General features: G+C 44.7%; 1 protein-coding gene across 3 annotated transcripts in view; it reads right to left on the reverse strand.

Moving 5' to 3' along the window:
* The window catches only part of PITPNM3 (PITPNM family member 3), a 462,376-nt gene that overhangs the window by 40,007 nt on the left and 397,052 nt on the right, over positions 1-25,317 (reverse strand). For all 3 annotated transcript variants that reach the window (XM_075594415.1, XM_075594416.1, XM_075594417.1), the window contains one exon: positions 3,474-3,644. In XM_075594415.1, the coding sequence (XP_075450530.1) occupies positions 3,474-3,644 (171 nt within the window). The remainder of the gene's footprint in view (positions 1-3,473; positions 3,645-25,317) is intronic.

Consider the following 25,317-nt stretch of genomic DNA (forward strand, 5'->3'; position numbering starts at 1 on the left):
AAGGGCACGGGTTGCATCCGGACGTGGAAGGGCAGGGGGCATGGAGTGGAAGGGGGGGGGCAAAGGGCAGGGGAGGGGGGGGCAAAGGGCAGGGAGGGGGGGGGGGCAAAGGGCAGGGGGGGGGGGCAAAGGGCAGGGAGGGGGGGCAAAGGGCAGGGAGGGGGGGGGCAAAAAGCAGGGAGGGGGGGGCAAAGGGCAGGGAGGGGGGGGGGGCAAAGGGCAGGGAGGGGGGGCAAAGAGCAGGGAGGGGGGGGGCAGGCAAACTCAATCCCCCCCACACACAACACACAATCCCCCCCCACACACACACACAATCCCCCCCCCCACACACACACACACAATCCCCCCCCCCACACACACACAATCCCCCCCCATCACACACCACACACACAATCCCCCCCCCCCACACACACACACACCATCCCCCCCCCACACACACAACCCCCCCCCCCACACACACACAATCCCCCCCCCACACACACACACACACAATCCCCCCCCCCACCACACACACACACACAATCCCCCCCCCCCCCACACACACACACACACACACAATCCCCCCCACACACACAATCACACAATCCCACACTCAATCTCCCCCCCACACACACACCTCAATCACTCCCCCCCCCCCCACCACCACCAACAACACACACACAATCACTCCCCCCCCCCCCCCCCCCCCCCCCACCACCAACAACACACACACATACTTAATCAGTCCACAATTTCACCTGGGGGGGGCGACATGCTCCGATCCCCCAAACCCCCATGCTGCTGAAAACGGGAAGCAGACAGGAAGAGAAGGAGGGGCTGTCTGTGTGCAGAGAGAAGCCCCGCCCCCTCTACAAGACACAGACACATAGAAGCAGCAGCACGGATCTTCTGGCCCCGCCCCCTCTGCAAGACACAGACACATAGAAGCAGCAGCACGGAGCTTCTGGCCCCGCCCCCTCTGCAAGACACAGACATAGAAGCAGCAGCACGGAGCGCTCCCAGGTTTCCCTGCAAGCTGCTCGCGCCCCCCCTACATAATCGTGCGCCCCCCAAGGGGGCGCGCCCCAAGCTAATGTATGTAAACCCCCCCCTACCGTGTGTGTGTGTGTGGGGGGGGATTGAGTGTGGGGATTGTGTGATTGTGTGTGTGTGGGGGGGGGATTGTGTGTGTGTGGGGGGGGGATTGTGTGTGTGTGTGTGTGGGGGGGAATTGGTGTGTGTGTGTGGGGGGGGGGGGGATTAATCGTTAATTAAAATGTCTGTCTGATTTTACTCTAACTATCCTGGGAGCCCTGAATCAAGCCCACTGCATTAACACCATCAATTATTGACTTTACTACAGTATATGGTACCATCGGAGCCAAATGTAACACATTTCCTTTGGGACTTGATGCTTATGATCGCAAGATTTTTAAACAATCTACGTTAATGTCAGCTCAGATGTGGCAGTTTTATTGCCGCATTAATAAAAATGGAGAAACATTAATTATGATCACTTTTTGATAAAGGGACGCAGGTCCCGAAACGCGTCAAAGTAACTATGTACTTCTGTTTGACCACCTAATAAATCCTTTTTATTCAATACTGGTTGCAGCCCCCTCCTTCTCCTCGGTAGTGCTCCGCCAAAGGCCCCTCTGGGACCATCCTTCTTTCAAAATGTATGCAAATTGCGTCATCTTCATCTTGAATCTCTTTGCGTAACTATATCAATGGTGTTTGCACCAAGATTTTTGCAGTGTGTGTCCGTTTGCGATTTGGATACTGTCAATCCGAGGAGTTACGGCACATAGATTACAAAAACATGTGTCAAACTCTGTAAGTGCAGTAACCTTGATTAAAATTAAAAAAATGGAAGTGGACTGGTTGTGACCATGTGATCGCAACCAAAGTGATCACATGGTTGCAATCCCAGAAGTCCAGTGGCACTTGGATGCTGTCAGACTGATGGACAGCAAAGGTTGCAAAAACTAAAACATACAGTAGGTTGGGTATATTTCAATTCTAATACCAACAAGCAGCTCTTTAGGCAAATGGATATTTAATCCGTGTAACGAATTAGAGTACAAGTTTAATAAAGCACATTTACAATGAAGCACATCAAATATATTGGTCATATATTCTCAAAGTTGGCAATCTCCCAGCTGCCAAACCCTATGAAAATATACAATATCATAGTTATCAAGGGACAAATCTCATTCAAAGCCATTTAAGAAAGTCAGCCAAAATAGCTAAAGGAAAAAGTGATGATTTGACTTTCTACAACAAAGGGACACATTTAGATTTCCACCTACTGAACACAATAGGCGGCTTTTATCTTGATACATACAATTAAAATCAACTTGTATTATATGCTGGAGAATAGAGACACTTGAGAAACAATACCTTGTAAATACAGTACACTACATCACGGCTATACTGTTATTTTAACCCATTAAAGGACTTGTTCAAGGGAGGTAGCGAAGATTTGTGTTTTATACAATAGGTCAAGCGTTGAAGACCTTGGGTTATAACGAACACTGAGCAATTCAATGTTAACAGAAAGGTGTAAAAACAATCTACAAATATAAGAATAAAAAATAGATTATTTTAGTATTGTTTGTTACTGCAGCTGTCATTTTTTTTTTTTTACTGGTGCAGTTAGTTTTACAGAATGAGTTTAACTATCAAACAGCACAGATGCTAAATTCCAAAGAAATGTCGAGGAATCACTGCAGTATAAAAGTGGCTCCATACAGGAAAAAGCCCCTCAGTGAACTAATGGCATTGGCATGATAAATAGGTTACATGTAGGCGATTAACACCATTTTGAAACAAATAGGATTAATTTAAAATAAATCTCCATAATAACCAAATGTTTTTGTCTTTTTACAATCTTTACCTAATCTATTTTAGAAATGTGCTGTTTAGGAGCAATCTAGGCAATATCCTACATGTGTGCTTTAAAACAAAAAAAAATCAGTATATATATATATATATATATACATATATATATTAGGTTTTAGCACATGTCCCCAGCAGTGCAAGATATTCCCAGCAGTTTGAGCTGTAAACTGCAATAATAGACAATCCTATCTTAGTAATATAAGAATGCATTGTAGCTGCTGAGTTACACTGACTGAATGATTGATTGAAACAGAAAGGCAGCCATTTAGAATGAATCGATTGGCAGCTTAGGTCATTCATTTTCAATAAAAATAATCAAAGGCTGCTGCATATATTAAAACACACACACATATATATATACACACAAACAGGGGACCATGGTCCCAGTGCTGCTTGGATTGCTTGTTTAATCTGTTTTGTATGCATATAAATGTACTCATTTGAAGCAAAAGAATGGCAAATGTTACTATAGGGACAATTTAATTTTTCCAAGGAAGCCTTTTATATTGATAAATTGTATTAAAAAAAATCTTTTGTCCGCTATGTCTGCCCCTTTAAATAGACTTCACTAGAGGAATGATCTAGTTTACCTAAAATGTAGGACTTGCTATCGCCCAGGGGATCCTTCTGGTATCTGGGAACACTAAAGGGTGGAAGCAGGTGGAAGGTCTTCTCCAGCAGAGGTTCCAGTCTGGAGGCAGATGGGTCAGCAGAGTGGAAAAAACTATAAACCTGGCTGCAGGCCGGGCGGGCACGACACACTGGAGAAAGAGAAAACGGAACAATGTGCTTTCATTAACACAATAACAGTATGCAGCAAGATTCCAACTCTATAAGGCTGCGGTCCCAGTACAACCTGTGCGCACGGCGCGGCGTGCACTGTGCGTGTAAGCACCGCCCCTCAATGGGGCTGGGCCCACTACGCTCCGTCACGCAGAAGGTGCAGCCGCGCTGTGCGGCAGGGTTTTTCACAACTCAATAAAATTGAGTTTACTCCTAGCGACGGAGGCCCCCTCCCTTCGCAAGCTCCCCTCTCCATGTCAGACCGCAGATCGCGGTTAGCGCTGTGACACGCGCCGCCCCCCCCCCCCCGCCGGGCGCGCGTGTCACAGACATTACTGGGACCGCAGCCTAAGAAAATACATCACGCTCAATTCCAAATATACCATGCACAGTGCAAGGGAAAATGCTCACTCATTTCCAGGAAATTACATGCATTTAAACTTGGGACTTGTTTTAATGAGTGGTGACTAAAACGGACGTATTGTAATGCTTGATGAAAATAGTTCTGTTTGTCTTTATTTTCCCCCCAAGTCTTTCTTTAAATTAATTTTTAGATACAACAACAAACAAATCTATGGAGCAAGGAATGGGAGGGAAGTAGGTGAGTATAATTAAAGCATAAATGCATGTGTGCGTATGTACAGTATGTATGTATATATATCTATATATATATATATAAATGAAAATTGTTTGATTGTTAGTAGATGTGGGGATTCTCATTGGTCCCTAGGTCCGTATGCCCCGCCTCCCCCACGACTCTCATTGGCCAAGAGGTACGCTGACATCATGGACACACCTACTCCACTGTGACACACACAGACACACACACATACTGCCACAGAGTCTCACCCGAGACTCTGAAGCCTAAACTGGAGACTCTCTCCCTGCGGACTCACCCTACACCCCTGTGATTACCCCTGCGGAGTCACCCACCAACCTTGGTAAGTTTAACCCACTTATCACACAAACCACCTCTGCTGCCCACCCCCTCTTACCCATCCACGCTCTCACAAATTACGACCTCAGCAGTCCCCTTACTGTCTCTCCGCGATCCCGCACGCTCCTCTATGTCCCCGCTTACCCCTATCATCACCGCTACTGTGAGAAAATGGCGCTCCAGCTCTCTGATGTCCACCCCCTTACCTCATGGCGCCTTCACACTCCCTCCGCCTTACCGCCCACTCCGGCTGCCTTCACGCCCGATACATCTGTCCCCATCATCATCACCATGCTCCCCGATTAAAATGTTCGCTTTCCCGCCCGCTCCACACTCCCTCCACCTCCACCTTCCCGCCCGCTTCACGCTCAGCAATCTCTGCCAAAATGGCCACCGCCCGCTCCGCGCTCAGCAGGCTGCTCTGTCGGAAAATGGATGCCTTCACGATACACAATCGACATCCCTCCACCTTCCTGCCCAATCCGCAGGCCGCTTACTGCAGCACAGGGGGAGGGGGCCCTGCGACTTCGCGCTGGTCTGAACACTGGCACCGTTTTTCCTACCCCCAACCCCCCTCCTCTCCCCACCGGCACTAACCTCCAGAGGTGGAGAGGGGGGGGGGGAACACGCACAGAGGACAGGGGGGGGAAGCACTGCATGGGACGGGGGGGGGGGGGGAACAAGCACCGGGGACAGGGGGGGAACCGATCGCCTGGGACGGGGGGGGGGAACTCACACCCACCCAAGATTCACACACACCCACCCCCCCAAAAATCACACCCACCCACCCAAGATTCACACCCACCCCAAGATTCACCCCCCCCTCCCCAAGATTTACCCCCCCCCCCAAGATTCAGGCTCCCCCAATCACACAGCCAAGATTCACCCCCCCCCCCACACCCAGCCACCCAGAATTCACAACCCCCACCCACCATTCACCCCCCCACCCCCACCCACCATTCACCCCCCACAAACCCAAAATTCACTCCCACACACCCAAATTGTAAAAAAAAATCACTTACCCCCCCCACCCACCAAAAAATCACACCCCACACCACCCAAGATTCACCCCCCCAAACCCAAGATTCACCCCCCCCCCCCCACCACAAAACAATTATTAGGGATTCACATCCAGGGCAAAGCCTGGTCTCTCAGCTAGTATATATATATATATATATATATATATATATATATATATATATATATATATATATATATATATATATGGTGTTGTGCTGTTTTTCAAGCATCATACATCGTGTTGGTGTAAAATACATATAATAAAAACTTTTTTGTCATAAAGGGATTAGTGGAGGAGTTTTACTTTTTATCTGTTGAATATTTGAGAATAAACAGGAGTCCCTCTATTACATTGTTTAAAGCTGATCTATTATTCTCACAAATTATCTGCACTCAATATGGATATGTACTAAGAAAGAACAATGTACTTCATCTAGCGCTGAGCTGAAGGGGTTAATGCCTGGAGGATTGAATATTCTGCAGACGTTGATACATCTCATTATACCAGGGGTGGCCAACTCCAGTCCATACAGGCCAGGTTTTCAGGATATCCCTGCTTCAGCACGGGTGGCTGTATATGTTAGTCTTCAACTGAGCCACTGACTGAGCCACCTCTGCTGAACAGGGATATCCTGAAAACCTGACCTGTTGGTGAGCTCTTGAGGACTGAAGTTGCCCACCTCTGCAATATATATTATATACTACTGCTCCAAGCAGCGTCTTCCCTAACTGCTCCAAAACCATTCCCAAATTGCTAACTGAAGCATCCTGACATATCGACACAACAGGGACACAGAGTAAAAAGGGTGTATAATGTGAGTCACTTTGGAGCAATTGTCTCCAATAGCAACGCTTGACAAGTTTACCATCTGCAAAATCAGAGCAAAAATGGGGTGAAAAAAAAGATTCACCAGATTTTATGAATTCTATTATTGATGTAAATGGGATTGGGCTTCGTCAGTAAATCAAGTGTCGTTTTCTTCCTTCACTCTTGCCCTTATTTTTAAGGCGGGAATCTTAGATACATAACCCACAAATAGTTCCGAATAAATGAATGCAGTGCCACAAAAGCCGAAACAGTGTAAATCTGTTTACAATAGGTGGGGTTTTTTTTGACTGTTTCTTTTATGGACTATTGCACAAACTCCGTGAAACATCCGCAGAATATGATTTTTATAAAGATCCTAATAACTTTATAATGATTTGGGGAGCCGAGTACCAATCTGCAATTTGATCTTAAATTAGGACTAGCAGGTTGGGAACATGCTTCACACTCTCTCTGTGCAGCTCTCTATGCAGCTGCGCCCGATCGCAAGGGAAGAACTTTGAGAGAGGCTGAGATTACTTTTCTGCTTCGCCGAGCGGTATTGGCATTTTCCTGCCGCACGGTTTGAGAGGGGTTCAGATTCTTTCTGAATGCTGTACCGTGATAACTCGACTGACAAACCGTTCGGCGAGAACATGCCAAACCTTGCGATGTAGCAGCAAACTCATTGGGGCTACTAGAATAGGCCCCCGTGTCTCTCTTCACCATTTCCCCCATTTATTTGCCCGCCCCCCCCCCCCAAAAAAAATCTGCCATATCTGAAGTGGCGTAAATGTAAAATTCTGCGTCAGATGTAAGAAACTGTTCTTATAAACGCCACAGCTTTGCGCCCGCCAAAAAAACAGGGCGTCAAAAAACACACTTTTCTCTGTGTTGACACAGACTTCTAATAATGAAGAAAAGGAACAACACATACTGTACAGAATATATATATTTCTATTAAATATGACCCACCGAAATGCATATCATGCTTTCGTGTCGCGGAGCCATGTAAATAATTTTCATTAAAAGCGAATCAATTCAATTACTACAAAGAAGAGACAAGTATTTAGCATATTTGTTTGAAAATTTATTTTGCACCATGAGTTATAGTGAAACCACCTTTGTACATTTCGTCTGCTTAAAATAACGCTTCATTTGCTCTGGAGATCACACAGCATCCCGGTGACTCATCTTACATTGACTCTGAAGATGCTTTTACGCTGTAATGCTTGTTTAAAATTCTCAGTACATGCAGGCAATATCACAAGGTCTCAACTGCATCATGATTGTCTAACGAAGCAGACTCACCTACCACTTGCTTGACTAATAAAACACGTAGTGATGAGCAGAAGGTCGCAATTTTCTTCTCGCGAAAGTCTTTGCAAAGCAAACAGCATGGAAAATTCTATTCCACAAATGTTGGCACAGAAAGATGACAGAAACCGAAACTATAAATTGCCAATGTTGCGGCTGGTTGAAACTTTACAAGGCATATTCATCCAGCCATCCTTAAAAACAGGGAGATCTATGTAAAGCCGTTTAAAAAATATATATCCTCAATTCTTCGTCTGAATGTACCAAGGTACTTTGCACCTATTTTGGCTTGAGTGCATTAGCTGCAATTCGGAAAAAATGTTTTAGAAGAATTAAGGGAGAAATTAAGAGACCCACATATCATAATGGTAAATATTAGTTATTAATTAAAATGGCACAAAAGAAAAGATCCCTATATAATGCACTCAAACATCCTCTTATGTTGGTGAGTTAAATAAGAAAACTGGAAAGAGATGGAGTCCCTCTACCTCTACTGAGTATAAAAATATATATGTTTTAATAATTGTAGATAGAAAATATAATGGTTAAAACCTAATAGGCGCTTCAGCGCAGCAGCTTGTAAATTAAACAAAGGGGCCTATGCTATAAGCCTCGATACGCTACTTATCGGCTAAAATACCTACTCCTATTCAGTAAGCCTTGATAAGAGGACGATAAAGGCATGAATCGCTAAATTTCCAGCCGTCATTAAAAAAAATTGCTGGGTGATCAGCGATAAGTCACTTATTGGCAGGTTCTGAAACTCGTGCAATTCTAGTAGCCGTGATTAGCTTATTGAGGCGAAACGCGGCTCTAGAATGGCGAGTTTCTCCCCAAATCCTCACACCAGGAAAAGTTGGCATGAGGCTGTTGAGGAACCGCTAAGAGGCGGTGAGACAGGACTTGGGAAAAAAATACTTTTTTTCTGCATCGGATTGATGCCGGGAGTCTCCGGAGCTTATATCCATTAATATCAGCACCGGAGGCCCCCGGCATGAATCCCATGCAATAAAAATGCATTTACATGCATCTTCATTACCTTAGCGGCTAACCGCTAAGGCAATGAAGGGGTTAACCCCTCCCGCTACCCACCCACAAAGGGCCAAATACCCCCTTCACCCATCCCCGCTACCCACAATAAACTTTAAAACCACAACAACACTAATACCCACCTCCTCTACCCCCACATGATTGATACCAGAGGCCACGGATTTCCAGGAGTCCTCAGGTGGTCCTTGCGGGTGTCTGGGGGCCCTCTGGTGGTCCCTGCTGGTGTCTTGGGGCCCTCAGGTGGGCACAGCGGTGGTCTGGAGGCCCTCTGGTGGTCCCCACAGGTGTCTGGACACCTTTGGGTGGTCCCCAAAGGTGTGTCTGGGTGTCTGGGGGGCCCTCAGGTGGTCCCCGCAGGTGGACCCTGCGGGTATCTGGGGGTCCTCAGGTGGTCCCCTCAGGTGTCTGGGGGACCTTGGGTGGTCCCCGCAGGTGTCTGGGGGCCCTTGTGTGGTCCCCTTGGGTGGCTGGAGGCCCACGGGTGGTCCCTGTGGGTTGTCCACGCAGATGTCCGGGGGTCCTCGAGTGGTCCTCACGGGTATCCGCGGCTTTTTTGTGATCCCCGCTGGCCTGCGGTACCAATCCTGTCGCAAGAAAAAAATGTGTAATACATTGAAATAAATACACCCACCTCGCCCCCTCCAACACATACAGTACAGTAATGGGCAAAATAACTATTATCCAGATATGGTAGCTTATCATGCCTATATTATATGGGTATGATATACCACTGTGACAATCAATGGGTAAATGGTGGGTAAAATGGGTCCAGGGTGGGTGGTTAGGTCTCCTGGTGGATAGGGGGGGGTGTTAACCCCTTAATTACTATACCGGCTATTAACCGCTAAGGTGATTAAGGGGTTAGGGGCAATTAGATTTTATTTTTCTTGTATTCTTTCTAGCAACGGAGGACATGGACCTGGAGTATGCTGGTGAGGCTGCCCTTATTGATGGCTAGCCACTAAGGTAATGAAGCTTTTTGTAATATAAATTTTAATACTAGTGTAGATGAGTAGGGGGTCTCCGGAGCAGAACCGTTTTGATTTGAAGTCCGGGGACCCCCTGCTTCCCGAGATACAGGTGCCGGTATCTCCTATCCATTTAAATGCCCCGCGTCATGTGACTGTGGGAATAAAATGCATAGGAGATACCGGCACCCCATAACGGGGCCTGTATCTCGGGAAGCAGGGGCTCCCCTGACCTCAAAACAACGTGGTTCTGCTCCGGAGACCATCTACACTAGTATTACATTTTATATTAAAAATGTTTGATCGCTGGCGAGATATGCGCAGGGAGAGGCAGCTCTCTCTGCAGCTGAAATAAATCGCCAGGTAAGGTTTTTTCAGAGAGGCGATCATCATGTCGCCAGCTACTCGCCCGTTATGGGAATTTTGCTATCACAGGTATTCGAGGATTTCTGAATACCGTGATAGCAACACTAAAAAAACTGGCGATTAAACGGCCCGGCGTTTTTTTTTATGAACGCTTATAGCATAGGCCCCAAACTCGGATAAATACACTAGCCTCTCAAAATGTTATAGTAAGTTCCTCCCAGATTTGAAATGCTCTGGAATGGTCTATAATAGATTATACAACCGGTTGGTATCTGGAAGTATAATATTGTAGAGTACTTAATTTGGTGTGATGAAAATCTATTTAATAAAAATATAATTTAATTGTGTATATATACAAAGAGTGAACAAAAATATGCAGTAGGTCCCCCAAGCTGTTGGAAGGCAGTTGGCAGTTGCTCACTGTGTTACTGAGCTGTAACAGACTGCAGAGGTAGTGCAACAAAATATCAAAAGAGTTGCATTAAATCAGCAACATCGGTGAACTATGTACTCATGTAAGAAAGTGATAATACTCACTGTTATGCTTCTATTGAGTAGTCTAGTCTGATCCCTCTGCTAGTGGTTGCTTCAGTGGTACCACATCTTTGTTAGCTAGCTAGGCTCTGTTAGAAAGGCTAAAGTTTGCAACTAAAATTGCTGCTCAGACCGGAACCTGCGTTGAAGTCGCGGCACTATAGTGATGACTGTGTGTCATCATTACCCGACGCGCGTTTCCTTCTACACAAACTTTTTCGGGGGTGGGTATCCTAAAACCTTAGTATGAAGGTTTGCACCCATTTTGGCTTGAGTGCATTAGCTTGCAATTCAGAATTTTTTAAAGACGAATTAAGGGAGAAATTAAGAGACACACATATCATAATGGTAAATGTGACGGGAGGGGGTAAACAGGCTATAAAATAAAGGTCAAGTCTGTTTGGTTACCCTTGCTCTGTGTATAAGGGTCTGATAGTTAGCTCTTGGATTCAGTAACATTGTATCATTACATTGTATTGTATGTAATAAAACCATTTTTTGTGTTTTTTCCTTTCCGGGCATGCAATCAAGCGGGGATTGCTAGTCTATGAGTTTCAAGGGGGGTTTTGCTGAGGAACCATTGTCAGAATGTGCCTAGCGGGTCCAAAGTTACCGTTCCCCGACAAATGAACCCGGGAATCATGCCTGATTCTCAGATACATGTAGGCACCTTGTCCTAGCAATACCTCCCCTTGAAAACGTAACCACGACTCACCACTAGGCTGCCCTGCTTCAGCATGACTCGGAAAGGAGAATGAGGCAAAGGGATCACTGTGCATTCCTCTAGCTGAGGGAATTTCTGGGTTAAGGTGGTACCCCAGCTAGTGCCAAGCTGACCTAAAAACAGTATATGGTTTGTGTGTGCCTAACCATACATAAGGTTTGGGGGAAAGTATAAAGAAAACTGGGGCGCTCCCTTTGGAAAAAATAGATGAATAGGAAGTGGTCACAATTCTTTACATTGAATGAATTACAACATAAATGTAAGTAGGGCAAGCCAAAGAAATGGTGATATACTAGTCCAAATCTATGATGCTGCTCAGCTGGAAAAGGATCATCCCTTGATCCCCAAATAGCAGTACATCACCAACCTGGTTGAGCGCAAAAGAAGAGATAATAAGTACAGTTAGGAATATGTACTACTGGAAATAGCATATAGAATTTGTACTGCTAAAAATAGCAACGATTAATGGGTACAATCAAAGGTATGAACCAATGTAAATAAAATAAGGCTTGGGGGACTCTGGGAGTCCAAACTGAGTCACAGGCAAAGTGTGTGAGGAAATATGGCACACAGAAATAAAGAGAAACATTTTTTCCTTTTCTGTTCCCTGTACCTAGAGACTCCAAACTTTTGGGAGTTTAAGTCTTAGGTGGGGTTTTGGGATGAAAAGCAAGTCATTTTGATTGTAGGAGGTCTGGGGACAAAGTTACCAGTGGCCCTATTATTCTCCCCGGCTTTTTCGCACTATTTTCGGGTACCCGGGGTGAGTTACACTGGGGCCATACAGTGTCTTGCACCAATTAAAATTCAGATTTATTCTGAACATTAGTTAAAGTAATGGGCTTTAAAATAAATTATTAAACAATGTAAGGGAATCCAATATGAGTCAGTGAACCCCGGATTCCAACAGTGTTTGTGAGAGTGGGATACCTTGTGTAAAGTACCAACAGCACAAACACTGTTGGAATCCGGGGTTCACTGACTCATATCGGATTCCCTTGCCTTGTTTAATAATTTATTTTAAAGCCCATTATTTTAACTAACGTTCAGAATAAATCTTAATTTTAATTGGTGCAATCATTCCAAAAGGTGCGAGAGTGCTACTATATTGGGGTTCGTTTCTTCAGTGTTGTAATACTATAAGTAGCCATGAGTCAATCAGATTGTGTGTTCCCCTTGAATCAGAGCGAAAGAGCGCGGGCGGGCTTTTCAAAGATGCTTTGTTCGGAATAGCAAAGCAACCAGCTTCGATTTCAAGCCTGAAAAGCCTGCCCGCCAGAGACTGTCCCGACTTTTGCACCCAAGTTCTCAGAAACTAACGTAGTGGTTGCGGCTGGGATTTCATGCCGATTTGCGTTCCAGTAGATTCAGGCTGACTCGCGGTCAGGAGGGACCAAGTTCCTAGAAACAACCGTAGCGTGGCGTCTGGAATTTCATGCCAATTTGAGTTCCAGGAGATTCCGGGCTAAGTCCTGCTCAGGGTAAAACTCTTCCAATAGAGTGCCCTGCACCTAGGAACGTCTAGTTTTTGACCCCAGACCCCAGTAAGTGTGTCTTTTCATTTGTATTTTGTGTTTCACTGTGTGTATGCGGATTTAAGCCGAATAAACTACAATTTATTTCTCTACCTTGTTTTGCTTAATGAATGATCTTAGTTAAAAGGTGTAAATAACCTAGTGTCCCGTGACAGTAAACATTAGTTATTAATTAATATAACATACATGGATATTGTTAAAAAAACAAATGTATATCTTCACAGCTGCCAGTGGTAATATTAGTCGTGGGAATAGTGGCGACAAGCCATAGCTAGGCTGGTGGTTCAGGTGATGACCCTCCTATCTAGCCCAGTATGGTCACAGTGGATGTCCTATTAGGCCAGAAGAGCTGGAAGGTTGTAGTAAATATTATTGATGCTGGCTGATGGCGGGAGTATCTGATAAAGTTGGGGTATTCTGTGGGTAATGGGTAAGCTGTGGGTATTTATATTTAAAACCATAAAAAACAGTCTGTGTTGTTATTTTAAAGTGTTTTGTTAGGGTTATTTTGGAGGGGGATACACGGGACTTCCTGCTTCAGGAGCAAAATAAAAAAGGTAAGGTTTTTAACTTTGTCATTGAACAAATAGGTATGGTCCTTTAAGAACAGTGACCTAAAATGTCTTTCTGATTGAGTATCTACATTTCTGCCTCTTCCCCTCCAGCAATAACTGTGGCATAGACAGACCTTTAAGAGTTTGCAATGGGCTAGGCAGCGTGACAAAAGGAACAGAAAGATCTGTGGTGGAACCCCATGAGATCCAGCTCAAGATTCACTATACATAATGCAGACAGCAGAACAAATACAACATGACATTTCAACATGATTCACAGCAAGGTAAAAACAAATGGGATTCATTGAAACAGATAAAGCTTAAAAAGGTTTTCCAGAGCTCTCAACCATTTGACTCCTGATGCTGGTGACGTGGACACTGTGAATGCTATAGTAAGAAGAAAAATATATAAAACCCTTTCTTGAGGGGGTAGTGCTAATCAGGCTTTAAAATGACTTTATATTAAAACTGCATTTCATTTCTCGTTTTCATCCTTCTCAGGTCATTGTGAAAATTATATAAACACACAGAAATACGTCGCTGCACCAAACCAACAGACATAGAAACACAAACTACCTGGTGCAAGGGGGGAAAACCACTAGAAACCACACAAATAATCAAAAGATTATAACAGCCCCCTATAGTTGCACTCAAGGTAGGTGACAAAGGAATGTGATGTCAATAGAAGCATAAGGCAGTGAATAGCCAAATCCTAGTATAGGATACTCTAACAAAAACTTGGGGAAACGCCGTGACGTCATTACGCTGACGCATGCGCGATCTGTGTCCCGGAGTAACGGCAGCTCCCAATTGCATACGGAGCTAATAGGCTGCAGGAGATTCAACATTATCAGGTCATATTGCGCCCAATTGGGACCCGCTTTGAATATACGTTCCAGGGATATGTCATTACGCCCCGGTGGTGTGCCTTACCTGAGTAACATAAGTTTCATGCGGGCAGCTCTAGTATATAGATCTGTTATAATCTTTTGATTATTTGTGTGGTTGATTGTGAAAATTAACAATGTATTTGGAGGGATATAGCTGCAAAATTAGAATTTTCTGCATATTTCTAAAATGCGCTTATTAACGCAAGCTTATCATTGAAACGTTACATTTTGTGCTGTATTTCATTCTCAGATCGGCAGGAGCTTCTCACTAGTTAAAGAAATACTGCATGTGTTCATGGCTGCCAAGCGCGAATTCAGGCCCTGGTGGGGAAAAACAGCAGCTCTTTTCTCTCCCGCACTTTGCTGTGGCGGACGCCTGCTTGCTGCCGCCCTCCTTATCTTTCTGAACCACAGAGTCAAATGATGCCGTGGACAACACCAATGTGACGTCACAGAGCGTCGCGTTGCCCTGGTAACGCAACGTCGTGACATCATTTGAGGCTGCAACGTCGCGTTGCCATGGCAATGAGGTGCCGTGTGATGTCACTTTGGTGATGGTTCAGAATGAGGAGGGCGATAGCAAAGAGGCGGCCTCCACAGCTAAGTGCCTTGCCATCAGGCCCAAAAGGCTCGAACGCGTGTCAAATGTTGATGTAGTTGGACTCCAGGCCCCCTTCCGGACCGCCGGGCCCTGGTAATTTGTACAAGCTTCGCTCCCCCCCCCCTCCCCTCTCGTCAGCCCTGCATGTATTGTATATTCCTTGAAATTTGTTTTTAAGCTTTTTGACTTGAGTTTATTAGCGTTGCAAATGTATCCAAAATGATGAGGGAAAGACATGTTAAATGATAGATAATGTACATACATGATATAATACGTATGATATATGATAATGTATATATGGGTTTTATTGCTGCAGTATGCAATCTAGCAATTGATGCATTGGATTTTTTTAATACCAGTTTGTGTTCTAGGCCCTTACTGAGCAATGAAAAATATGCAGTAATAATCACTTCCAACTATCAACATCTTTTCATACCAAGGAAAATAGTCCCATCAATAATTATAACTGGAGATACTTAATTATTTTTCTGTACCGCACTCGAAGGCCTTGGAAATAATACAGTGAAGCCCATTATGCTGACTCTTCTGCTGGTTTAAGTGTGAACCAGAGACCAATTCAGAGAAGTACTATGCTAATCAGTGTACCAGGGCTGTTGGCCAGGTTTGCCAGCCACACACACAGTTTAACCACACAATTGCTGCAGTTCACTTCAATGCAAGTGGTCAGTGTTTGAAGTGGTTTAAAAAGCAGTGGTTCTGTGACGGATAAAAAAAAAACCATTTGGGCAAAACTCTTTGGATTGGATTTTAGAAATATTTTTTAGTTTCCTTTAAATTTCTGAAACAAATCTAATGTTATTTGAAACAAAGTGGAACTGTAAGTGTTTAAATAAACAAAAGTAACAGCATTCTGGGTGAGTAGTAAAAAGTACCCCCTAGTACTATCACACTATGCCTGTATTCTCTAAGTTCTGATAAAGAGTATTGAACCTTGATCTGATGTTAACTACTATTAACTGGTCTAGCCGTGTCAAGCTCTGATGTCCCTAATTGGAGCTTAGTGAATTCCTTCATTAGACTAGAGATGGGCAGAACAGTCTAAATCTGTTTCCCGCAGATTTTTGAGAGAGACAGAGATTCAAACTTAATAAGTGTCTCCAGTTGTATATATAGCCCCTCAAACGCCCCTCCAAATAAATTAGGAAGACATGCCTGTGAGATATGATAATAGCTAGAATAGCTACACGTGTGAGCAGTGAACAGCTCAAAAGTAGGATGTGACTGCAATCTTTCCGTCAGCTGGTTTAACTCACACTGCTAGAGCTGTAGCCTAGAAAAGCAGTGGTTGTGGGTTCTAGTCCTGTTTAGTCTAACACCATTCCAGTCATTAGGTGCCTTAGACTTATCAAATGTTTTCCCTAAACAAATCCCCATAACCCCCTAGGTAGGAAGCAGGGGGTCTCTGGAGCAGAACCCCGTTAATTTCAGCTCCTGGGACCCCCTGCTTTCTGAGATACTTACCACCTTAGGGTGTGCTGGTTGTTTTGTGGATTGAGCGCAAATTGGACAGTGCTTGTGATATATATATATATATATATATATATATATATATATATATATATATACCTTGCTGCAGTGGGAGCACTGTATGCTAGGTGATAATGGTTGAAAGGCAGGGTTGCAGACCTGTCTAAGTGATATTCTTTATTGGCTATATGCTAACAGTGGAGGTTTTTTGGTGCCTTTTTCACCCACCATAACTTAAAATGTACACACACACACACACCTTCCTTTTAAAGGAGCAATCCAAGCGCCTTTATTTCTCTCTTTTAAAAAAAAAATCAGAATTGAAGCAGGGGGTCTCCAGAGCTGCACCGGATGACGTCACGGCTTCCTATTGGCCCGCAGGACACTCGAGCTTGGAAAAGCGTCCATTATATGAACCACATAGCCGAGCCGAAGCAGCTACCGGCGCCCCCTACGGAACTAAGTAACTCCAAAAACAGGGCATCCCCCAAAATGAAAATGTTGGGGTTTGGCCCCGGAGACCCCCTGCTTCCGAAGATACTAACCTCCGTAGGGGATGCCGCATGGATTGCTGCTTTAAGGATATATACTGTGTGAGTGTGTCTGTGTGTGTGTGTATAAACACTCCTTCTAAAGCATAAAAAAAGCGTTAATGCACCTTTTGTTTAGGTTTCTAGCATTGCATTCAAGTCAATAGATGTTAACATGGAATAACAGTGCAATAACCTGTATTGGAAGTTAGTGAGGACGGGAAACAGAATAATTTTATAGTGGATTATTTCCTTTATTATAAAGTGCCAGCTGTGGATTATTATTCCCATGGTACTTGAACTTCTGCTTTTAATTAGCACCATAGAAGGTCAGCAAGATGAAGAACAACGTGAGATGGTTTCAAATTAAGCTAATATTGCAGAAGTAGAGAAAGCTGGGTATGTTTTTGCAAAAATCTTTTAAAAAAACAGGTAGGGGGGGATGGGGGAACAAGATTGTCTACACTTTACGTGTATCAGAAACAACACATCTGTCAACTTAACTTGTGTACATTTGATTTAGTTATCCATTATAACTATCAGCAAAAGTGTAAACAAAAAATAAAAAAGTATTTCTGTAGAAGGCTGTGTTCTATACAGGGTATAGTATGGGCTTGCAAAGCCTGGCCATTAATTGGTTTGAAGTGAGTCATCTACTAAAATATTCTCCCATTGACAAGATAATGACAGTCTACCTTTGAGTTATTGCTTTTAAGTCTTACCACCATGAGCCCTGATCTTTAGGAAATATTTCACCCATTGAGCCCAGCATTTTGGGAAAACTATAATCACCACCATGGATATCATTCCCAGTGAGAACGTGAATACGCATAATGGAGGTAGTCTGAGCAATGTAGCCCTTTCGCTTCACCACTGCGGGATGAATAGCACGAAATATTTGCTTAGAGACACAAACTAAAAATGGCCTTGATGTACAGACCTGTTAACAATAACTGCTGCTCTCCAACCCATAACAAAAGCACTTCTCAAAATGCTACAGTATAAGACAATCCCTATTTTCTGTGCAGTCATTTCTTGCCTACCTTAAAGGGGTAAAAGGATGAACGGAGCAGACAAACAACATTTTACAAAGAATTTGAAGGCTGAAAAGGAAAAGCAAAGGAACAAACTTGACAAATAAAAGTCTCAAAGCAACGAAGTGCCTGGGCAGGGAAACCTCCAAATCATAACCATAGGTAGCATTGCTGCCTGTTAAAGGGGTTGGTACCCCAAAACATGATGCCACTGCCTCACCAGAGGGATTGCCATTCTGTTCACTTTCTTGGTTATTATCACCATCAAGTCACTTTAGTCACTTTATAGATAGAAGCGCCCGGTTCCATTCTTTTTTGGATTGCCATTCTGTCTGGGTTTTATTGTTTTTATGCATTCTTTGTATTTTTGTGCAATTTTAGCATTGTTTTGAACTTTATTGTATCTCATGTAAGAAAAAGATACATTTTTGAGTGCAATGTCATTTTTAGTCTCTAGTTTAGGTAATTTTGAAACTAAGCGATTTCTACTGCTAAGGCATTCAAATCCATAGTATGAAGAACTGTCAAAATTCTATCCAATGTCAAAATAATTTAACCGTTCTTATAGACACAGAACTGTTTTTTTGAAGATAATCCAGGTGTATAAAACACGCAATTATCCCTTCATGCCCAGAGGTGGCCTACAGATGGATTTTTTTTGGCCATGGCCAATATTTCACTACACCATGGCAACACTGGTCAGCATGTGAAATGTTTGAAAAGGAAATTAAAGAGATTTCTTAATTGAAAAGAAAAAACAAAAAAAACTTTTAGCAGGTTTTTTCTTAAGAAATATAGATAGTTGGCTAGTACAACCCATGTTATATACAGATGCAACAGTATGTTTTAAACCACTTGCCAAGGAAAATCTGTGACGATCTCGCAGTAATTCGTGAGATGGTCCACAGAAGACTGAAATGGCTCATCGGATTAACACAGCGGGGGTTCCTGCGATTGAATGGGACTCGCAGCCCGGTAAAATTCACACAGCGTGATTCCCATTGAAATGCAGGGACCCCCGCTGTGTTAATCCGATGGGCCATTAATCTGGCTGCAGGAATCTCGCAGCGTGCTGCAGAAATCTTGCAGCATTGGACTGGTTTTAGTGCAGAATTCTCAAGGGAAGCAGTCTACCACCGACAGTGGCAGCTGTACTACAGAAGCAAATGCCAAGAACCAAGGGGAAGCCATAGAGTCCTACGCCTCACCTGCAGGCCAATAGGCAGCCGTAATGTAATTGTGGGATGATGTTGTAGCTTCCTATTGGACAACCATTTAAATGTCCAGGAAGTAACACTGCCAACCAGATCTGTAGGTATCTTTAGCTAAAAATATCACAGTATAGCTCCGACGGACTCCAGTTCTAATTATGTTTAAAAAACAAATTTTTTTTGAAGTTTGGTCAGATTGCTGCTTTAACCTGAATATAATTATATAAAATTGTTTTATAATACAATTATTGCATATACAATAGTCGGTCTGGCGAAATTCAGCACAACTGACAACATTAACCAGTGTCACCTGAACATCATTTATCTGCAAACTAATGGAAAACCCATGATCATGCATTTGTCCATACAATATATATAGTGCTCTGTGACCATTAAAGGGGAAGTGGGACTCTGGCTGTACAAGCACTCGCTGAACACCACACAAAAAGGGAGCAGCCAGAAGAAATCAAACCCCTCCCAACGTTAAAAATTAAAAATACTTGCAGGTGTCAGATTTGGGTAAGAAAAGTATCAAATACCCAGACGAGACCAATTAAACATGTCACTGGAATTAGTCCACTTTGGTCCTAGGAGACATTTTCCCTTTAACACATATTAGAAGGACTGGATTTGGGAACCACTGACCAGGACTATAACCTATGTGCCTATATAGTAGTACCTGCTTATACCGAAGGTGGTGCTGTAGCCACTTTAAAGAGGCAATCCAAGGCAGCGGATTTTTTTGCAAATGGTATATATAGTGTTGAAGTGGGGGTCTCCGGAGTTGAACTCAGTTAATTTCAGCTCTGGGGACCCCTGCTTCCGGAGATACTTACCTACAAATTAGGTGTTGGTAGCCGCTCTCTTCGGCTACCAGGGTTTACAATATGTCCGCTCTTCTGATATTTCCCGGCCTGCTGTCCAATAGGAAGCAGTGATGTCATCAGTGCGGCATCCTATTGGCCCATGTGACGTGGGAGCTTCAAACGTGAAAGCCCTGCTTGCTGAGCCAGAGCAGCTACCGGCATCTACTTCTGAGGTAAGTATCTCCAGAAATAGGGGGTGCCCTGAGCTGAAATTAATGGGGTTCAGTTCGAGAGGCCGCCTGCTTTAATTCTGTATTTAAAAAAAAAAAAATTGCCGTCTTGGATTACTTGGATTTATTTGTTGGTTGAATTTGCAGTCATTGAGTCTCTTAAAGGTGCATTCTATGTTCTATTTACGACTTACAGTAGCTAACAGATCTAACAAGAGGTTCACTTTGCAGATCAGATGCACATAGAATTACATTTCCAGTTTTACTACTGAGTGAGCTAAAAAGATGTATAGATATTAGAAAAGCTGTCTCCGATACATGTCCTTCAGCTCACAATAACTGTGTTCAAAGGAGGTAGAGATAAAGCAAGAATATCTCAGAGCGCCATTTGCTTCGAGAAGCAGTAGGAAAGTACAGTATTACAGGAATTAATCAATTAACCAGCTTTAAGCTGTTCAGATCTGCTCTGACGCACATATGCATTTTAAATGCAGTGCACTAGCAAAAAGCAAGCCGTCTGGGGGCACGTACACACACTTTATTTATGCCAGGAAGGATTCATGGTGGTCAGGCGACGGACTGTAAATTCAGAATATCTGATTTCCCACAATCATTTCTGTGCCCTTGAACAAAGTGACTTCATCAACCTGTGCATCTTTAATACCATAATAAAGATGCAATACATGTACCTTTTCAATAAAAATAAAAAAAACGTTGCTTTGGTTGTGCCTGAGGTCATTCCAAGAAAACATATCATGAATGCGTGGATGCGATGGTGAACAGAACATTGGGGAGTAACCACCTAGCCGGGTATTGCACTGCAATTCCGCATTAACTATCATTCAAGTCAATGGCAGATAAGTAGAGTTGAAAAAATTGGTGGAACAGCAGGAACCCAGAGAAAGCACCGATCAACTCACCAGAGGTAGCAAAAAATAAAAAAGGTTTATTGAATTACATTGTTAAAAACAAAAAACAAACTAACATAAAAAACAAAATCTCCTACATGTTTCAGGCTCTCCAGCCCTTTCTCAAGGAGTTACTCCTGTGGCCTGCTGCTATCTCCTTGCAGAGGCCTGAGTACCCTGAGGCCTGCTGCTAATCTCCATGCAGAGGCCTGTGCTTTCTGAGTATCCTGAGGTCTGCTGCTACTCTCCACGCAGAGGCCTGATCCTGACTCCAAGCAGAGGTTACCCTTCGTTTCCTGAGGTCTGCTGCTATTCTCCACGCAGAGGCCTGCTTTGGACTTCTGTGCTGAAGCGTTGGTTTTCCCCGACGCTGCCCCGCGGTGTACTTCGGCCAGCCTGCTGTCTCCCCCTGCTGAGACCAGCGTCATGGCCTAGCCTGCTCCTCGAGCAGAGGCCACTCCCGCGCTCATGCTCCTAAGCTGAAGCGGGGAACTTCTGACTACCTGTTGCCGAACTCCTGCTTGAATAACGACGATGCTGCCTTCTCCAATCCTGACCCTGCTATGTACGACTACGAACTGCGCACTCCGCATCAGTCTGCGCGGACTAAGGTCAGTGATTATATAACCCCACCTCAGCCCTGCGGTCCGGTCCCGGTTTGTGGCGAGCACAATCGTAACAGTATGCTCGGCCCCACAAACCGGACCACGTCGTGGCGGGGGTTGGTAAATGTTTTACTGTACCTATGTCCCAGGCTGCGGACCAGTCCCTGTTTGGAAGACCATACCTGTTTGAGAGACTGCCTCCGCCTGAGAGTGCGTTCATGTATAAAGGTTTAACCCCTCAGGAAAGACTGATGTGTAAAGAACTCCTTACTAAAGCTCAGCAATTTAGAGAGGAAAGAAAGTCTCAACAGGCCCTGTACTCCCAACTGCACCTTGCTATTTCTACCTCAGATAGAAAGACTCTAGATCAGATTCTAGATGCCGCCGCCGCCCGTGTGTTGTACCAAGATTTTGACCTAATCATAAGTGAGCGAGACCCTCTTCTCGCTGCCTACGCACTTTCTAATCACAATTTCTTTTCTGCCAACCCTGTTACTAAACCCGTGGGGGTACCACCCCCTCCTAAGAAAGGCCAAACCATCTCCCTGTCGCTGCCCGCTAAGGAAGAACCTGCCACGGTTCCTACTCCTGTGTTAACCCCCCCTGTGTTCAGACCCCGAGGTTATTCCTGTTTTAACCCTTGCTAGTCAGGCCTATGAGACCCCACTGTAAATCCCTGCATTCCCCAGGTCAGTGTGTCTCTCCTAGCACCAGAGAATGAACCCTGTTTGCCCTCTCTTTCTAACCCAGAATTTCTAAGCTCTGTCCCTGAGGTTATTTCTGTTTTAACCCCTGCTGGTCTGCTCTGTGAGGTCCCCATTGTTAACCCTTGTATTCTGCAGAGTAATGTTAGGTCCCTAGGGCAAGAGGCTGAACCCACTATGACCCCACTTTTGGAGGCTAGCTTCTCTTTTTCTGATTCTCAGGCACAGCCTGACTTAACCCTTGAGGTTTTTTCTGTATTAACCCCTGCGGGTAAGCCCTATGAGTCCCCCTTGGTTAATCCCTGTAGTCCGCCAGTCAAGGACACTTCCTTAGCTTCAGAGGTGGAACTCCTTGTGTCCCCAATTTCAGAGGCAAATTTCCCTCTTTTTGACTCTCAGGTACTATCTGCGTTGACCCCTATATATCCTTGCTGCCCCCAGGCTAATGCGTCCTTTCTAGCATCAGAGAGTGAATCCCCAAATCTGACAGCAGAGGCTGCACTGAATGACCCTCCTAAGGTTGCGGAGTCATTGGTTATTCATTGCTATAATCCCCCTGGTTCAGCTCAAGTTTCCGCTGCCGTACCCCCTGAAACTTCTGCTAAAATACTGGTTCCAGTTAAAGGTATTCAGGAACCGTTTTTTTCCCCTAAGCCTGTTTGCAGAATCCCCACTCCCAGGTATTTCACTGACCCAGTCTGTCACTCAGAGAGAGGAGATCCCTGCTTCAGTGCGTAGACTCCTTGTCATGGAATCTGTAGTCGTTTCTGATTTCCCAGACACGCCTTCCCAAGTACCCACTTCAGAGACCAGCACAGTTATGGTTGCCCCTCTTGTACTGTCTGTGTTCTCCTCTTCTCAAACCCTAGGGTTAAAAGTGAACAGTGGTCATTATGCCCCTCCTGAGGCTCGAGTTGTTGAGTTCCCAGGAATTTTTGCTGACACTGCTCCCACTCAAAAGTGATGCTTTTTCATATGTGCTAGCTAGAAGCCAGAACACAGTTTCCCCCCTCTCTGAAATTTTCCTAGTCGGTCCCGCTACTCGGAGAGGTAAAACCCTTCCTTCAGATTCGGAATCTCTTTCCATAGAGGCCGTCCTTGCTTTTGGTCCCCCTGATGCCCCTGCCCAAGCAACCCATCCTGAGATCAGCGTATCTGTCGTCACCCCCTTAGTACAGTCAGAGACCACCCTGCCTACATTACAAATTCAGGTGTTTAAATCTGAGCTATTTTGTTTTTCTTCCCTTGCTAAACTCCAGTCCCTTAGCATCACATCTAAATGTGCCCCAGCAACCTTTGGATTAATCTATGCTAAGGTTAGAACTCCTGTGTTTAAGGGTACTTTCTCACACGTGCCCAGTAGACCCAGAACTCCCGTGATTGATTCGAAGTCACTTTCCAATGTATCTGATTTTCTCACTAGTGAAACCCAGATACCCACATCACTGACTAGCAGTTTCGTTATCAGAATTTTCGCACTAGTAAACATACCTATTTCTGATTTTGTCATGACAAGTACCCCTGTTAGGGCCCTTGCAGTTTTGGATAAGACTCTTTTTTCTTCAAAGGTTTCTGCTATTAAGAGTTTCCCCGGTCCCAACTTACTGCTTATTAACTCTCTAACTTCCCCAGTACCCGTCACTGATTCTGACGCTAGTTCTCCTCCTACCAGTGTCCCTGCAGTGCCAGATGTCCCTATTACAGACTCTGAGCTTCCTACTCCAGACATTGGCTTCCCCCCTCCACTGCCCCGGCACTGCCTGTTTCTCAAGTTCCAGATATTAAAGCTCCAGAACCTATTCCTACTCACACTCCTATGACAAGTATGATGCCGTTGGAGTTCATTGCAGCACGTAGTCAGCCCCATGCGGTTGTTCTAATCTCTGCAAAGACCAGCATACCTTCCCCGGACTCTGGTGCCACATCTGAAGTAACCCTTGCCGCGCTCCAACTCCCCAGTGCGGGAGGGCAGTTTCTTTTCACTGACCATTTGGTGGTCCCTGAAGTACCCCAGAATGACTTTAAGTATGGGGTTTCTCTCCCTATTGTCTCTAGAACTTTACACGCTGCCTTGGACTTTGTGATCTCCACTCCCCAGACAATACTATCCCTCACTGAGGGTTCTAGAGTATTTGGGAGCTCTACTGCTGTTTGCTTCTCTGCCGCTGCGAACTTATGGTTGTCTCTCTCTGAACCTTCTGCAGTACCTACTGTTTCCCCTGTGTTGGAAATTCCCTGTTCGTACCCCAAGATTTCGGTCCCTAGACCTGGTTTACCACTCGTCTTGTCATCTATCATATCTATACCTGGCTCTACCCGGAAAATTGTTGGGAGGAAAGGATCCTCTCAAAATCCTACGTGCAAACTTCAGCAAAAACTTTGCCTGCCCGGAGGGTCTCCCTGTTATACCCGATCAATTATCGGTGCCTCTTGGCCCGCACTCTGGTACAATTACTAGGGATCGGGCACCCAGCTGGGGTCCCTCTGCCGTTTCTATTCTGGAAACGCCTCCTTCTCCACAGCTCTGGATTTACAAGTCATTTCGCGTGGTGAGCCCCATACCAAAAATGTCCGTGCCACCACTCTCATATCCTAGAACAGGACTCGCCAATGAACTGCTCATTTTCGGATCTCCTTCCCACCTAAAGCACTTTAGGAACAATTCAATGTCCCCGAGACCTATGGATGGCCCTGTCTGGCCGCAGTTCTCACCAGGGGGTGGGGGTACGCAAAGGAGTGCCCAAAAGTCGCTGGACCACGACTCTACCCACAATCCTAGACAGTTCAGGAACAATTCCAGGTCCCCCAACTCTATGAGTGGTCATGTTCGCCCG

The sequence above is a fragment of the Ascaphus truei genome, chromosome 3, assembly GCF_040206685.1.
Source record: "Ascaphus truei isolate aAscTru1 chromosome 3, aAscTru1.hap1, whole genome shotgun sequence".
Taxonomy (NCBI): domain Eukaryota; kingdom Metazoa; phylum Chordata; class Amphibia; order Anura; family Ascaphidae; genus Ascaphus; species Ascaphus truei.